The sequence below is a fragment of the Macaca thibetana genome, chromosome 11, assembly GCF_024542745.1.
Source record: "Macaca thibetana thibetana isolate TM-01 chromosome 11, ASM2454274v1, whole genome shotgun sequence".
In the NCBI taxonomy this organism is placed as follows: Eukaryota; Metazoa; Chordata; class Mammalia; order Primates; family Cercopithecidae; genus Macaca; species Macaca thibetana.
The window spans coordinates 129369017-129387006 of NC_065588.1; the positions used below are offsets into that span (position 1 = coordinate 129369017).

Sequence of the window (17990 nt, forward strand, 5' to 3'; positions counted from 1 at the left end):
CTGTGTAACCTCTCTGAAGCCACTGTCAGATGTTATAATTATTATAATTTATATGTATTACAGTAGGCCTGTTCACATTCATTATTTTGTATTTCCAAAAGCGTCCAGGCCAGGTGTGGTAGAGTATGCCTGTAGCCCCAGCTACTCTGTAGGCGGAGGTGGGAGGATCACTTGAGCCCAGGAGTTCAGGGCTGCAGTGAGCTATGGTTATGCCGTTGCGCTTCAGCCTGGACAACACAGTAAGACCCTGTCTCAAAAAAAAAAAAAAGTGTTCAAACTGTTCTTGAACCTTTTTCCTTACACGTAAACTTCAGAATTTTGAGATTCTGAGTGGAGTTGAACGAGTTATATAAATCATTTGAGGTCAAATTATCTTCACAATATGAAGTCTTCCTATCCCAAAGTAAAATAGAATTATAAATTTCTTTAATTCTATTTTTATAGTTTTCATTGGTGTTTTTAGTATGCTTCATATGGATCTTGATATTCCTACATATTTTATGACTTTTTTTCAATTATGAGTAGGATTTTATTTTTTCATTATTTTATATAAGTTGTTGATATCTTACAGAAATAAGGTTATTGACCTGGAAAGAAAGATGTTCTTCACATAATGGGAAAAAAACAAAAACAGTTTTTAAATATGACCCTATGCTTCCATTTTTTTTTTTTTTTTTTTTTTTTGAGAGAGAGTCTTGCTCTGTCGCCCAGGCTGGGGTGCAGTGGCCGGATCTCAGCTCACTGCAAGCTCCGCCTCCCGGGTTTAGACCATTCTCCTGCCTCAGCCTCCCGAGTAGCTGGGACTACAGGCGCCCGCCACCTCGCCCGGCTAGTTTTTTGTATTTTTTAGTAGAGACGGGGTTTCACCGGGTTAGCCAGGATGGTCTCGATCTCCTGACCTCGTGATCCACCCGTCTCGGCCTCCCAAAGTGCTGGGATTACAGGCTTGAGCCACCGCGCCCGGCCCCTATGCTTCCATTTTATGAAAAATGTCACAATAGTTTCCATCATCTCAAGAATGGTTACCTGTGGTGAGATCATAGATAACAATTCTTATTTAGCTTGTGTACATTTTTTATGTTTTGCCATCATATTTTACTTTTATAATAATAATTATAGCTAATATATGTTTAGTGTGCCTGTGTGCCAGCTTCCGTTCTAAGATTTATGTATTATCACAATTTAAGGTATAAAGGAGTCATTTCTTGTATAACTGGGAGAAACTGCTGTGTGTTTCTGAGTTGGCACTGAAGTTTGAACCACAAAAAACAAGTTAAAGTGCTGCTTGTTAGTGTGGTACAGGGTTGAGGCAGGCCGTCCTTCATTTGTGTTTTTGTGGGAATTAGTGACTGAATGTGTGCATGGGAATAGGAGCTGACTCCAGGATTTATGTTGTGTGTTTGTACATGTAGATACGCACAAATGACGATATGACTTTAGTAGTACATGCTTTCAATGTAGCAGGATAGAGAATTAACATTTGAATTTTGCTACTTACTAAATGTACAATCACAGGCACATTTTACGATCACTCATTGTCCCAGTTTTCTCTTTGTAAAACGGAGATTATGTTAAACGCCTCATAGGGTTGTGCATAGGGTTGTGCATAAGAGTTACATTTAAAATGCTTAGTATATTGTCTCACATATAGAAAGCACTGGAACGTTAGCTGTAACAGTTATTACAAGGCCCAAGTTGCTTTCCTTTTAATACCTCTTTTGTTTCTTAGACTCCCATTGTGAGGCCCACTTTATCCTCACCATTGTAGCAAATACAGAAATTGAGGCTTTGAAGGCAAGAAAGGAGGGGGAAAAAACAATAACCGCAATAAGCATTAAATGTATTCAATTTGTCAGTTAAAAGACAGACTGTTGGTTTGGATTTTTTTTTTTTTGAGATGAAGTTTCACTTTTGTTGTCCCAGGCTGGAGTCCAGTGGCACAATCTCCACTCGCTGCAACCTCCACCTCCCAGGTTCAAGCAACTCTCCTGCCTCAGCCTCCCAAGTAGCTGAGCTTACAGATAGATGTGTGCCACCACGCCCGGTTTATTTTTGTATTTTTAATAGAGACGGGGTTTCATCATGTTGGTCAGGCTGGTTTCGAACTCCTGACCTCAGGTGATCCATCCGCCTTGGCCTCCCAAAGTGCTGGGATTACAGGTGTGAGCCACCACGCCTGGCCAATTTGGATTTTTTTTTTTTTTTTTTTTTTTAAACACCCATACATTTGAGCTCTGAGCTGCTTATAAGGGACAAAGATAATGATGCTGAGATTTTAAGTGTAGTTGAACAGATGATAACATACCAGGTAAATACCAAAAGAATGCTGAAGCCAGTTGTGGTGTTTTATGCCTATAATCCCAGCACTTTGCGGGGCTGAGGTAGGAGGGTCACTTGAGCCTAGGAATTCGAGACTATCCTGGGCAGCATAGTGAGATCCTGTCTCTACCAAAAAAAAAAAAAAATACAAAAACAGTTAACTGGGCATGGAGGCACACAAACCTGTAGTCCCAGCTACTTGGGAGGCTGAGGCAGGAGGATCCCTTGAGCCCGGAGTTCAAGGTTGCAGTGAGCTATGATTGTGCCACTGCATGCCAGCCTGGGTGAGGGAGCAAGACCCTACCAAAGAAAAAAAAAGAAAGAATGCTGATGTTGCAGACTTCGTCTAAGATAAAATAGATTTTAAGGCAAAAAGCATTATTTGGGGTATGAAGCATTGTTACACAATGATGTTTTAAAACCCTCTATTTAACCATGACGCATCAAACAATATAGCCATAAGCATATAATCCAAACATCAGCAGAATTATAAGGAAAAACTGACTAATCTAGTCATATTGTGAGATTTTAACCCATTTCCTTCTGAAATGGATAGAATTGACAGACATAAGTTAAGGATATATTAATAGAAGATTTTAATAGGAAACTAGGCTCAGAATGGTGAAATTTGTTTTTGCCAAAAGTCATCTAACTGGTAAAGGAAAAAAGTTGATCGAAATTCAAATCTGCTTTCATACAAATCGTATAAACTGTATTTTCCTAACAGCACCTGTTAGACTGACTTGCATTTTGGCGTTCACAGTGAATATTGAGTGAATCTCACAGTTACTTTATTTCTGATATTTCCTTATCTGTTTGCAGAGACCTAGGCTTCCACTGTTCCATTTTACTATATTCTGTTTCCCTGAGAACCTGTTTCAGTTATATAGCAAGCATACCTCTGGCCTTAGATGATCATTAATTCCAAGTTCCTAGCAAGACAGAAAAAGATTTCATGTGCAATGTGAATATACCAGTTGAAGTACATTTCTCCCAAAGTCCACAGATCCTGGTCCCTACAAATAAGCGTGCTCATGTGAGATAAAAAAGGAGTTGCTGGAACCAGGAATTCATTCTCAGTGTAGAAGACCTAGCCAAGCCCTCTCTCCACAGTTTTGGGGCAGAAGCAGAAGAGACGCACAGTAGAACCCGTCTCAGCCTTGCTGATCATCTCGTACAGCAGCAGAAAATGACCATGTTACAGGTGAGTTGATTGTTTAGTTCTTATTTTTTCCCAGGGAATTAAAAGAGATGTGTAAGCCTTCCAGTGAAAAAGAAAAGTTTAAATAGTTAAGAAATCAGAGGAAAATAGCCTCAGAATAGATGATCAGGATTGGAACAAAATTGGCACAGTGATACATTAACTATTGGACAGATTCTTAGGGTTGAGTATTTATAGCATATTTAAAGCCATAACATCTTACATAATTACTGCATTTGAGCTGCAAACTTTGTTTTCAAATTTTTGGCAGTCGTAATAGAGAAATGTGAGCTTTTATATGCTTTGCATGGTTTAAAGGTAATTGCCCATAGGAAGTAAATATTTCTTGGTTATCAGGTGTTCGTTTATTTTTCCTTGATGAAGTCTTATGAATAAGAGATATGCAGTAGTTCCTCCTTATCTGCAGTTTTGATTTTTGCAGTTTTAATTTCCTAATTTCCCATGGTTTGAAAATATTAAATAGAAAATTTCAGAAATAAGCAATTTGTAAGTTTTGAATTGCTTCCTGTTCTGAGAAGCATGATGAACTCTTGCACCGTTCCACCCAGGACCTGCCTCATCCCTTGGTCCAGCAGATGCATGCTGTATATGTTGCTTACCTGTCAGTCACTTGGGAGCCATCTGAGCTGTCAGATCAGCTCATGGTAATACGGTGCTTGTATTTTTGTAGCCCTTATTTTACTTAAAATGGCTTCCATACATAAAAGTAGTGATGCTAGTAATTCGGATATATCAAAGAGAAGCTCTAAGTGAAAAGGTGAAAATTCTAAACATAACGAAAAAGGTAGGCTGAGGTTGCTAAGGTCTATGGTAAGAACAAATTTATTCATGAAATTATGAAGAAGGAAAAATAAATACATGCTAATTCTGTCACACCTCACACTGCAGAAGTTATAGTCTCAGTGTGTGGTAACTTTTATTACACTATGTTGTTATAATTGTTCTATTTTATTATTGTTGTTATTTATTTTTTACTGTACCTAATTCATAAACTGAACTTCACCATAGGTATGTATGTGTAGGAAAAGAGCATAGTCTTTATAGGGTTTGGTACTGTCTGGTTTCAGGCATCCACCGGGGTCTTGGAACATCTCCTTTGTGGATAGGTGGGGGCTACTGTGGTGGGTAAATGTTCTCAAGAGAAACGTTAATAAATGCATGAACCTTACGGCATTTTTCATAGCATTCTTCAGAGTATGTCCCAAGGATAGAATGCCAGAGCAGGACTTCGTGACCATAATTATTTACTTTTTACCTTTTTAAACTGTAAGGCCTAATTTACATGCAGAAAAGTACGTTTTAAAAAATACAGTTTGATGAATTATTGTCAGTGGAATATGCATGAAACCACCACTCAGGTCAAGAAATAGAATATTCTTAGCCCAGATGAGTCCCTTCATTGCCCTCTCCCAATTATCACAGCCTCTTCCTCCTGACAGAGGTAACCAGGATCCTTTTTGGTAACCATTTCCTGACTTTATAGTTCTGCTCCTCTCTGCGCATTCTTAAACACTATATTTGATTTTGTCTGCTGTAGGATATGCTCACTTCTGTCTTCTTTCACTTCACATTTTGTGACATTCACTACAATTGCAACTGCAGTCCTTCCTCCAATTGAGGTGGCTTCTTTATTTTTTATTTTGTTTGAGACAGAGTCTCACTCTGTCGCCAGGCTGGAGTGCAATGGTGCAGTCTTGGCTCACCGCAACCTCTGCCTCCCGGGTTCAAGTGATTCTCCTGCCTCAGCCTCCCGAGTAGCTGGGACTACAGGCACCCGCCACCACACCCTGGTAACTTTTTCTGTTTTTAGCAGAGACAGGGTTTCACCGTGTTTGCCAGGATGATCTTGATCTCCTGACCTCGTGATCTGCCCGCCTCGGCCTCCCAAAGTGCTGGGATTACAGGCGGGAGCCACCGCGCCCGGCGAGGTGGCTTCTTGATGTCTAGTCAGTGTTCGCGTTTCCAGGTCTCTCGTAACGTTCAGAGGTTGGTGGTTGTTTGTTTGAATCAGAATCCCAGGAAGGTTCATACAATGCAGTTGGTTCATCTGTCTCTTCAATCTCCTTTAATCCGTTGGTTCTTACTTTTTTCTAGCCAAATTATTCGTTAAAGAAGCCAGGTCATTTTTCTGTATAGTTTCCTACTGTGTGGATTTTGCCACTTGCAACAGTGTTGTTAATGTTTGTCACCTGTATTTGGTGGTGTTAATATGTTTGTCATCTGTATTTGCTATAAATAGGTAAATTTAGAGTTGTGCTGTCCAATACAGAAGCCACTGGCCACACAGGACTATTTAAATTTAAATTAATTAAAATTAAATCCCACAGTCACGCTCGCCACATTTCAAAATGCTCAGTAGCCACAAGTTAGATATCCATGAATTGGATAGCGTAGTTAAAGAATATTTCCGTCATCACAGAAAGTTATGTTGGACAGATCTGATCTAGAGGGTTGGTCACATTCAAGTTTAGCTTTTTTGGGCAAGAATGCTTCAGAGGTTGTGGTATGTACTTCTTTCAGAAGACACATGTTTGCTTGTCTTCTGAAAGAAGTTTGCTTGTGGTAACATTTATTTTTTTGAAACGGAGTCTCACTCTGTCACCAGGCCGAGTGCAGTGGCGCAATTTTGGCTCACTGCAACCTCTGCCTCCTGGATTCAAGTGATTCTCCTGCCTCATCTTCCCGAATAGTTGGGACTACAGATGCACGCTCCCATGCCCAGCTAATTTTTTGTATTTTAGTGGAGACGGGGTTTCACTGTGTTGCCCAGGCTGGTTGCAAACTCCTGAGCTCAGACAATCCTCCTGCCTCGGGCTCCCAAAGTACTGGGATTACAGGTGTGAGCCACTGCACCCGGCCAGCATTTTTTAAATGATCATGGCATAGATGGATTATTTCATTGGGAGTTGCAAAATGGTGGCGTTACTTTGATCATTTCTTCTTGATCAATAGGGCACAGGTTTCATCTTTTTGTCCCAAACCTGCCATTAGTCATTTCTACAGTAAATGGTATCTGAAATTTTGTTATTTGAAAGACTTTTCTTGCCAAAACATGGAAGTACGCTATATTTTGGCATATTGACTTTGTATACAGGAACTTCTTTTTTATTTTTATCTTTTATTTTTTTTTTAGGCAGAGTCTCACTCTGTCGCCCAGGCTGGAGTGCAGTGGCACAGTCTCGGCTCACTGCAACCTCTGCCTCCCGAGTTCAAGCGATTCTCCTGCCTCAGCCTCCTAAGTAGCTGGGACTACAGGTGTGCCACTGCACCCAGCTAATTTTTTTTTTTTTTAGTAGAGATGGGGTTTCACCATATTGGCAGTCTGGTCTCAAACTCCTGACCTTGTGATCCACCCACCTCGGGCTCCCAAAATGCTGGGATTAAAGGCGTGTGCCACCACACCCGTCCAGGAACTTCTTAAGCTCACTTATTAGTTCTAATGATTTTTCTTTAGATTTGATTAGATTTTTCATATTAACAAAAACATCAGCAATAACTTTTTTTTCTTTTTATTTTAAGAGGTATGGTCTCACTCTGTCACCCAGGATAGAGTGCAGTGGCACAGTCATAGTTCACTGCAACCTTGAACTCCTGGACTTGAACATGCCTCTCACCTCAGCCTCCCAAGGAGATGGGACTGCAGACACATACTACTAAGTCCAGCTAGTTTAATTTTTTTTTTTTTTTTTTTTTTTTTTGGTAGTGACAGGTTCTCACTATATTGCCCAGGCTGGTCTGGAACTCTTGGCCTCAAACAGTTCTCCTGCCTCACCCTATCAAATAGTTGAAATTATAGGCATGAGCCAGCACACCTGGCCAGATCATTTTATTTAAATGTTTGGAAGAATCACCACTAAAACTACATAGATCTTGCATTTTCTTTGAGGGAAAGTTTTAAATTGTGGGGTCAGTTTCTTTAACTGTTACAGGATTAATTCAGATTTTGTTTCTTCTTGTCACTTTGGGTTCATTGTTTTTCAAAGAATATAGCTATTGGCCGGGTGCGGTGGCTCACACCTGTAATCCCAGCACTTTGGGAGGCTGAGTAGAGTGGATCATGAGGTCAAGAGATTGAGACCATCCTGGCCAACATGGTGAAAGACCATGTCTACTAATAATACAAAAAGTTAGCTGGGCATGGTGGCGGGTGCCTGTAATCCCAGCTACTCGGGAGGCTGAGGCAGGAGAATGAACCCGGGAGGCAGAGCTTGCAATAAGCCGAGATTGTGCCACACTGCACTCCAGCCTGGGCAACATAGCGAGACTCCGTCTCCAAAAAAAAAAAAAAAAAAAAAAAAGGAATATAGCTATTTCATCTAAGTTGTCAAGTATGTTGGCGCAAGTTTATAATATCTTTTTTTTTTTTTTTTTTTTTTGGAGACGGAGTCTCGCTGTGTCGCCCAGGCTGGGGTGCAGTGGCCGGATCTCAGCTCACTGCAAGCTCCGCCTCCTGGGTTTACGCCATTTTGCTGCCTCAGCCTCCCAAGTAGCTGGGACTACAGGAGCCCACCACCTCGCCCGGCTAGTTTTTTGTATTTTTTAGTAGAGACGGGGTTTCACCGTGTTAGCCAGGATAGTCTCGATCTCCTGACCTCGTGATCCGCCCGTCTCGGCCTCCCAAAGTGCTGGGATTACAGGCTTGAGCCACTGTGCCCAGCCTATAATATCTTTTAACAGCCTTATTGAGGTATGACCTCAATAAGATTCTCCATTTTAATGTATAATTCAGTGATTTTTAAGTAAACTTATACTGTATAACCATCATCACAGTCTAGTTTTAGAAGATTTTCGTCACCCCAAAACAATCTTTGTGACATTTTTGGTCAATTCCTTTTCCCACGCCAGCCTAAGACAATAATTTGCTTACTCTCAGCCAGGTGCAGTGGCTCACACCTGTAATCCCAGCACTTTGGGAAGCCGAGGTGGGTGGATCACCTGATGTCAGGAGTTCGAGACCAGCCTGGCCAACATCGTGAAACCTCGTCTCTACTAAAAATACAAAAATTAGTCAGGCGTGGTGGCAGGTGCCTGTAATCCCAGCTACTGAGGAGGCTGAGGCAGGAGAATTGCTTGAACCTGAGAGGTGGAGGTTGTAGTGAGCCAAGATCAGGCCACTGCACTCCAGCCTGGGTGACAGAATAAGACTGTGTCTGAAAAACAAACAAACAGAAATTAACTGGGTGTGGTGGCATGCACCTGTAGTCCCAGTTTCTCAGAAAGCTGAGGTGGGAGAATCACCTGAGCCTAGGAGGCAGAGGTTACAGCGAGCTATAATTGTGCCACTGCACTCCAGCCTGGGTGACAGAGCAAAACTCTGTCTCAAAAAAGAAAGAAAGAAATTTGCAGTTATCTGAATTGCTGTTCCCTTTAAGTGATGTGATTTTTTTTTTCCTTCTAGCCATGTATGATGTGTCTGGGAGTGGATTTCCTCACTAGCCATGTATGATGTGTTTGGGAGTGGATTTCCTCATGTTTATTGTCTGGCATTGACTGAACTTCTTGAATGTTTTGGTTTATATCTTTTGCCAGTTTTACAGAATATTCAGCTATCATTTCTTGAGACTTTATTTTCACCATGCTCTTTCTTTTCTCTTTCTGGGACTCTATGACACTCACGTTAGATTCTTTGGTATTATTTGATAGTGTCCTGAGCTCTGTTCATTTTTAAGTCATTTTCTCTCTGTTCAAAACTGACAGTTTCTGTAGATCTGTCTTCAAATTCTTTGACTGCTTTTAAAGCGTATCGTGTGCTATTAGGGTCAAATTTATTTTTTGATTTTCCGGTGGCATTCTAGATTTTTAAAAGATGTGTGCTTGTGTTTTCTTTTTATCTTAGGAGACTTTGACACAGAAATCCATCTTGATCCAAAATCTAGTCACCTCTCTAAAATCTGTTTGGTTCTATCATCCCCTTTCTTGTAAGGTGTTTCATGGCTAACTTGGCAACAAGAAAGTGTCCTAGCTAAACTAACCACTTTCTGCCCCAGCCCCCACTGTGGCCTTTAATCTCATCACTATCCCATTCCCTATTATCCTGTCAGACTGATGTTTTTGTATCTCCTCAGTCCTCACAGTTTTTTGTTTTTGTTTTTTAAATCAAAGCTGCTTCTCCCAGAACGCCTTTGCCTCCTCTTTTTTTGTGGAAAACAACTAATTTTCTAAAACCCATTTCAATTTTACCTTTTGCATAGAGCCTAACTTTACACTCAAATAGAGTGAAGCGCTCCCTGCTTTTTATCCACACTGTACTCTCCTTTATTTCTTAGATATTATAAATTTATTTTATTTGTAAGTGCATGTTTGCAGCCCTCTGTAAGACAATGTGACTTTTGAAAGTATTATTTTGTTATCTTCCTTCTTGGCATTTTTGTGTATTGGTTTGTTTTTGAGATGGGGTCTCAGTCTGTCACCCAAGCTGCAGTGCAGTGGTGCAATCACAGCTCACTGAAGCCCCGACCTCCCAGGTCAAGCAGTCTTCCCACCTCAGCCTCCCAAGTAACTGGGACTACTGGCATGTACCACCATATCCAGCTAATATTTATATATATATTTTTTGTGGATACAAGATCTCACTATATTACTCAGTTTGGTCTCAAACTTTTGGGCTCAAGTGATCCTCCCGTGTTGGCCTCCCAAAGTGCTGGGATTATAGTTGTGAGCCCCCTTGCCTATTCTATTTTCTTTCTTTTGCTACTTCCTCATCCAGTGCCAAATTTGAGGTTCAGTAAATATTTTATTGGTGGTTCAGGGGGTTTAAAGTCACCTATTCCAGTTTGTGTGTCTTCTGTGAAGTTGTCAGAATCAAAATGGAGTCACTAGTGTGAATTTTTTTTTTTTTTTAACCCCGACAGGTAGAGCTGGGGAAGCCTGTGAAAAGAGTGTTCTCACACTTGCAGGCCTGATAAAAATTATCACAAAAGACTGCAAAAGCCACAGCCTTGTACAAAGGCCATTGAAGCCTTACACAGAAATACTTTTATTGGGACATCTGCCCAGCAGCTGCCTGTCCAGCTTTGGACTGGTGTCACCCTTATTATTGATCTTTGTAGCCAGGGAGAACTGTTTCAGAACAATTACGTGATGCACCTCTTTTTTTTTTTTGAGACGGCTAGCTCTGTCGCCCAGGCTGGAGTGCAGTGGCCGGATCTCAGCTCACTGCAAGCTCCGCCTCCCGGGTTTACACCATTCTCCTGCCTCAGCCTCCCGAGTAGGTGGGACTACAGGCGCCTGCCACCACGCCCGGCTAATTTTTTGTATTTTTTTTAGTAGAGACGGGGTTTCACCGTGTTAGCCAGGATGGTCTTGATCTCCTGACCTCGTGATCCGCCCATCTCGGCCTCCCAAAGTGCTGGGATTACAGGCTTGAGCCACCGCGCCCGGCCACACCTCATTTTTTTCGTTTAAAAACTTTCGTCTTTCTTCCCATCCAAGTAATAACCAGGCCCGACCCTGCTTAGTTTCCGAGACCGGGCGCATTGAGGGTGGTATGACTGTAGACACCTTTGTCTTTCTTTACTTCCCTGAATACACATGTAGTTTACTGTGGCACGTGTCTTCCCATGGCAGTACTCTGTTCCCAAATAAACATAATTTTCTTCTGGAGAGCCTCTCTCTTTATTCTTCAGGTTAACAGTTGTATAAATGGAAGGATGGAAGAATGCACAATGACATTTTATCACACAAAATATGCAAAGGTAGGGACATGGCATTTTGTATAACTTGTTATGAGAATAAAGTGCTCAAACTCCAATATTTTTTTCTCACATCATACAGTGTTAACTGCTTCAGGTTTACTAGCATTGTGCTCTTACAGGAGTCATTCTCATTTGATGATTTATCTGTGGACTTCACCCAAAAAGAGTGGCAGCTCCTGGATCCCTCTCAGAAGAATTTATACAAGGATGTGATGTTGGAGAACTATAGCAGCCTAGTGTCACTGGGTAATAAAAGCTTTCTTGAGTATCTCGGACCATGCCCAATGCATTGCCTTTTATTTTTAGTTGCTGGGAAGTTTCAGAAGCCTGTAGTTAGGCTTCTGAAATTTTTAATGATTTTAGACCTGAAATTTAGATCACAGTTGCTTGGACTATGACACCAAGAAAGTATTTGGGTCTCACCTTTCAATAATGAAGTCGTAAGTTTGTTATGCAGCCTCTGAAACTTAAGTAGTAATAGTTTGAGTAATAGTTTGAGCAGTAGTGGTAGCACCTAATGCATGTAACTTACTGTATACCACATCTTATACCACGTGCTTTACATATATCAACTCATTTAATCATCAGAGATTATGTGGCTAGTACCGTTATCCATTTTTCCTGATGAGAAAATCAAGGCCAAGAGAGGTTAAGTAACTTTCCCAAGAACTAACAACTATTAAATTAAAGAGCCTGGATGTAAACCCAGGCTTGCTGGCTCCAGAGCCTCTAAAGTGTTCAGTGGCGCTTTGTACTAGACCCTATTAGCCACCAGGGAGACTGTTACTGTAACTTTGAGAATTACTTACTCTGTTGAGGTACAGCTTTATCAGGCCAACTGTGATGTGAAACCTTGCTCATCTTCAGAGGCCCTAAACCCCAAGCATTTGGGCCCAAGGCCTTTGTAATTTTTCCCTTAACAGGGTATGAAGTTATGAAACCAGATGTCATCTTCAAATTGGAGCAAGGAGAAGAGCCATGGGTAGGAGATGGAGAAATTCCAAGTTCAGATTCTCCAGGTGAGTGTGTGAGAACCAGGCAGATGGGAGAAAGCGGAAGTCCCGTGTCATCTGGTCACTGATGGGTTGGCCTCTCTGAAATGTGCTTTAGGGATCTCTTTCCAAAATCTCTAAACCTTCGGTGGTACCTCAGAACAACTGACATTAGCTACTCAAGTAAGTCACATTTAGACGTAGCTTCTTTATAGCTTAAAATGAAATGTGTCCTGCTTATCTTGGCCATGACGTTATTCTTTGTGACATCTAGGACCTTGACTTCTTGTTTGGTATTCTGTCCTCACATGTTTAATCCCTTTCAGTCCCTGCTTCCCCTGTGGTCAAAGACACCTCCGTTTGTCCATTGAAGCATCTCGATTTTGTCTTCAATTTGGGTATCTCTGATGCCCAAAAGACCACCCTCCAAAGCCCCAGTCTGTTCAGTCTCATTATATTAGAAAATGGAGCCATTATTTCTCCCAATTTATCCTTATCCTCCCTTTTAAATTAGGTTCCTTTGTGTTTTTTTCCTGCAGATTAGACACCATGAAGTATATGAATAATCCCTTTCCTTTTTTTTTTTTTTTTTTTTTTTTTTTTGAGACGGAGTCTCGTTAATGTCACCCAGACTGGAGTGCAATGGTGCGATCTCAGCTCACTACTCCACCTCCTGGGTTCAAGCGATTCTCCTGCCTCAGCCTTCCCAGCAGCTGGGACTACAGGCACATGCCACCCCGCCCGGCCAATTTTTTTCTATTTTTAGTGGAGACGGGGTTTCACCATGTTGGCCAGGCTGGTCTCAAACTCCTGACCTCGTGATTCGCCTGCTTCGGCCTCCAAAGTGCTGGGATTACAGGTGTAAACCACTGCACATGGCCGAATAACGCCTTTCAACCATCCTTTCATGTTGTTTTAAATTTTTTTTCTGTTGGGAAAGTATCTTTTTAAAGCCTTCCTTCCTCAACTTCCACTTAAAACCAGGTCCGTGATATCCCATTTTTGAAGTTGTCAAATTGCTAGATAGATCCAGTTTTTAATATTTTACAAGCTACCTTAATGATGCCACCATATTTTATTTCCTAAAGCTTCCCACACTACTCTAATCAGTTGAACCTCTTTACTCATTATCTGCTTTGTGACATTGACTTACTTCAGGTTCCCTCCAAAGCAGACCCTCAGATACTTATGTGAGTGTAAGAACTTATTGGGGACGTGGTCCCCACAAATGTAGTGAGAGAATGGACAAGTCAGACCATGGAAGTGCTGGGGGCATTAATGCCAGTGGAGGGTGGGCTGACGCTCTGACTACTGCTGTGGGTGGTGGATGCTCAGTTCTGCTGAGTGCCTCTGAGGCACTGTGAGAATATTCCTCAGTCTTGACACTCTGAGGTACCAGGAAACCCAGGTATTTATGTACTAACTCCCATCTCTCATCTTGAGGTTTCCTCTGCCACAGTAAGTATCCAGAATGTCCAGGGTCCCTTCATACAGACTAGTCTTGTGCTTTCAGCTCGAGAAGGTTCTTGGGTAGAGAGTCGTGAGTGCCTCCGGTAGGAATCTGGTCAGCGTATGGGTGGGGCGGTGGCAGCATCTGCTACAGACTTGTAATCTTTGCTTTCAAGGACCTCCATAGTATGACACTATTGCTGCCTGTTCAGTTATTTCTTCCTTCCCCCCATTCATGGTCAGTTCCATTTAAACATTTCTCAAGTGTTTTCAGATATGTAATGTCTTGAACTTTTGAGGGTATTATACTAGTGACCTAGAAATTCTTAATCCTTTCCATAGGAACTTGGTTTTCACTGCATTCATATTTATGAAATGTTCCTTGACTACCCCAGCCTAAATTTTTCTCAGCTTTTGCTGAAGTCCCATCTGTGACCTGATCATAGTATGTATAATATTTTTTAGAACGTTGGTCCCTGAGCTTTGTTTGCACACATGGATGCAGGGGCTTATAATTAAATGTCTTCACTTTAGTTATAGAACGTGTAATATTTGATAAATTTCTTTCCAAAAGCCTTGTGTTTGTTTTTATAGACAGGGTCTTGGTCTGTTGCCCAGGTTGCAGTGTGGTGGCATGATCATAGGTCACTGCAGCCTCAAATTCCTGGGCTAAAGTGATCCTCTTGCTTCAGCCTCCTAAGTAGATGGGACTACAGGTGTGTGCCACCATGCCTGGTTTTTGTTTTGTTTTGTTTTGTTTTTTGTTTTTTTGTTTTGTTTTATGTGGTAAGACTGGGATTTGTAATTTGAGAAACTTCTTGTCGTTTTTATGTGCCCTTTTTAGTTGAGATCCACTCACCCAGTGGGGTTAATCCTTTACTGAAAAGGATTACAAAGACAGACCAGAAAATAAGTTCCAGAAACATAGGAGTTAAGAAGATGAGACATTTGTGTTCTTTTTTAAAAAAAATTCAGCACGTAAACACTGAACATTTGTTTTATTGCAAGGCAGTGGAGAGCTAATTATCAAGATTACACAAATGGGGACTGTGTGTCAGGGTCTCCAAGATCCCCCCATGTTCAGAGTCACTAGAAGGACTCACTGGACTCAGCATATTTGTACTTATGACTAAGATTTATTACAGTGGCACTATAAGGACACAGCTGGATCACAAGTGAAAAAGGCACAGGCAGAGTCTGAAAGAACCCATTTGCAGGCGTCCTAAGCTCCCTGTTTCCCGTAAGGGTCAAAGTTTACTATCCCCCTGCAGCAAAAATATAGTAACACGTGTGTTTGATGTTTCTGCCCAGGAAAGACCATTAGAGATAAGTGCCCAAGGTCTTTACTGGGAGCTGGTCCTATAGGTATTCTCTGCCTAACAGGTGCTGATCATACTGTTTGTATACAGTCTTAGCATAGTAATTATCAGTTAGGAAATAGTAGGGACATTCCTGAAACCCATGTTCTCAGATGCCAGCCGAGGGCCAGTCTTGCAAACAGGACTTTCTATGGATGGTAGTTTCGGGCCTGAAGCTCTTTTCTACACAGACTACTTCAGAGAAAATAGAGTATTTATTGACTTCTTTTATTTTTAAGTTACTGTGCTAGGTACTGTGGGTATAATAGAGCATTAGAGATATATATTTCCTGCTGACATAGTGTTTACTTGCTAGAGGACAAAAAAAGAACAGGGTAGTAAGTAAGCAGGAAAAAATTCAGATCCTGCTAAGTGTTATTACAGAAATAAATTAGGTGAGAGAATGGGTTAGTCTGCTCAGTCTGCCGTAACAAAATATCATATTCTGGGGAGCTTAAACAACAGAAATTGGTTTTCCAGTTTTGGAGATGGAAAGTCCAAGGTCAAGGTACCAGCATGGTTGTTTTCTGGGGAGGGCTCTCTTCCTGCCTTGTGAAGAGCCACCCTCTCACTATGTGTTCACATGGCCTTTCCCCAGTGTGTACATGGAGAGAGAGAAAGAGATAGATAGATATAGATGGATCTCTTGTGGGGTTTCTTTTTTCTTTTTCCTTTTTCGAGACAAGGTCTCACTCACCCAGCCTGGAGTGCAGTGGCACAATCATGGGTCACTGCAGCCTTGACCTCCTGGGCTCAAGTGAGCCTCCCAAGCATCTGGGACTACAGGTGTGCATCACCACACCTAGCTAATTAAAAACAGGTTTTTTTTTTTTTGTACAGACACAGTTTCACTGTGTTGCCCAGGCTGCTCTCAAACTCTGGGGCTCAAGTAATCTGTCTGCCTCAGCCTCCCAAAGTGCTGAGATTACAGAGGTGGGCCACTGCCTGGCCTCATATCTATTTTTGTAAAGATGATAACCCTGTTTGATCAGGGTCCTACCCTTATGACCTCATTTAATCTTATTTCCTTAGAGGTCCTATCTCCAAATACAGCCGTTCTGGAAGTTCTTCAGTGTACAATTTTTGAGGAGATACATTTAGTCCATAACAGAGAAAGACATGGGAAAACTAATTGTAGACATGAAAGATGTGAAATGAGCATGGGAAAGAGTGTCTCCAAAAGGAATGACAAATAAGAATATGTTAAGTCAGAAAATGGTTTAGTTACTTTTAGAAACAGAATGGAAGCCCATGTGGCTGAGGTCAGTATGCCCGAGAGATGCAGATAAGTTGGAGAGAGTATGGGAACTAGATCATATCTCAACTTGTAGGCAACACAATGGAGTTATAAGCGAGTCAAGAAATTTTGAAAAGTAAAATCTGATTTAGAATTGTGAAAGTTTATTCTCACTGCCAAGTAGAAAATTATCCCGGCCCGCGGGATCGTCGAAGCAGGCCCTGGAGGAGGGAGTGGGAATTTGGGGGACAAGAGACACGAGAAATGGAGACAAGACAGTGCTCTGATCAAGTCTCGTTTAATGGTGGTAATGCAGTGCCTTATATACACTTGGAGGGGAAGGGGTTGGGCCAGAGGCGGAGATGATCTCATCGCAGAGGGCGTGACCAAGTAGGTATTGGTTTCTCTGGTCGAACGTCATGTTGCACCTGCGCTGTCAGTTGGTAATTTTCCCGGGCACGGGATGGTGCCTGTGCTACAAAGTAACAATTTTTGCAGCCGCGGGGAAAAACAAGTGAAGAAGAAGCAGGAAGAGCGCCATCTATTATGAGGTATTGATACAAAAGAGGAACAACAAATCTAGGGAGGAGGTAGAAGGTGGAAAGGAATAGAGCTCGGGCGTTTAATCATTAATTATTATTTGCTATGGCCGGGGCGCGCAGCTCCGGACAGAAAATGTAATTGGACGCAGGGAAACCAATTAGCAGGGTATTTCATTGAGATAATGTGATAGTTTAGAATACAGCAGAGAAAGTGATGGAGAGAGTGGGACTATTTGGGATATACCACAAATGACCAAATATAAGGCAATTACATTTTTCTAATAGGAAAAAAAATAAAGATGGGGGAAGGCAGATGTAAATTTAAAACACGTACTTAAGTATTAATAGTTCAATAATTTGATAACATTTAAAATAACATGAATGTAAGTTTAATTTATAAATGTTTCATTTTCTGCACCCATATTTTCTGATACCATTTTGTCGAAACTTCACATACATCTCAAAATTAATATGTTAGGCCTAACACAGTGTCAGTTGTGGGGGCCTGCACCTATAATCCCAGCAACTTGGGAAGCTGAAGTGGAAGGACTACTTGAGCCTAGGAGTTTGAAACCAGCCTGAGCAACATGGTGAGATCCCATCTCTACAAAAAATTCTAAAAATTATCTTGAGCATGGTGGCATGCACCTGTAGTCCCAGCTACTCAGGAGGCTTAGTTGGGAGGATCAGTTGAGCCCAGGAGTTCAAGGCTGCAGTGAGCTATAATTGCACCACTAAACTCCAGCCTGAGTGACAGGGCAAGACCCTGTCTCAAAAAACAGAATTAATATGTTTATAGTGGAGTCTTGATTTGAACCCATGTATTTCTCCCTCAGTTTTCCTTAATGCATTAACACCATAATCTACCAAATTGTTCAAACTCCAAACCTAAGGGTAATTCTAGATTCTCTTTTTTCCTTTATTTTCTCCATACCAAATACATCAGCAAATCTTATTGATTCTACCTCCACCATATAATTCTACAAATATATTACCTTCAGTTGACATTTAAATTTGTAGAATGTTTTCACATTACTGATTATCTTTCTTACCTCTAGGTACAACCTCACAAAAAATTTGAAATATAGATTTTTGTTGAAAAATGGGCCCAGCATGTTGACTCATGCCTGAAACCCCAACACTCTGGGAGAGACCAAGTCTCTTACTGGTTTGGGAG

General features: G+C 41.4%; 1 protein-coding gene across 4 annotated transcripts in view; it reads left to right on the forward strand.

Annotated features, from left to right (window-relative positions):
• ZNF84 (zinc finger protein 84) overlaps nucleotides 1-17990 on the forward strand; it is a 270997-nt gene that overhangs the window by 244657 nt on the left and 8350 nt on the right. For 2 of the 4 annotated variants that reach the window (XM_050747750.1, XM_050747751.1), the window contains exons 2-5: nucleotides 3319-3523; nucleotides 11167-11235; nucleotides 11355-11481; nucleotides 12159-12254. In XM_050747750.1, coding sequence (XP_050603707.1) covers nucleotides 3509-3523; nucleotides 11167-11235; nucleotides 11355-11481; nucleotides 12159-12254 — 307 coding nt within the window. In that variant the 5' untranslated portion in view covers nucleotides 3319-3508. The remainder of the gene's footprint in view (nucleotides 1-3318; nucleotides 3524-11166; nucleotides 11236-11354; nucleotides 11482-12158; nucleotides 12255-17990) is intronic. The other 2 variants (XM_050747753.1, XM_050747752.1) reach the window with 2 other exon arrangements.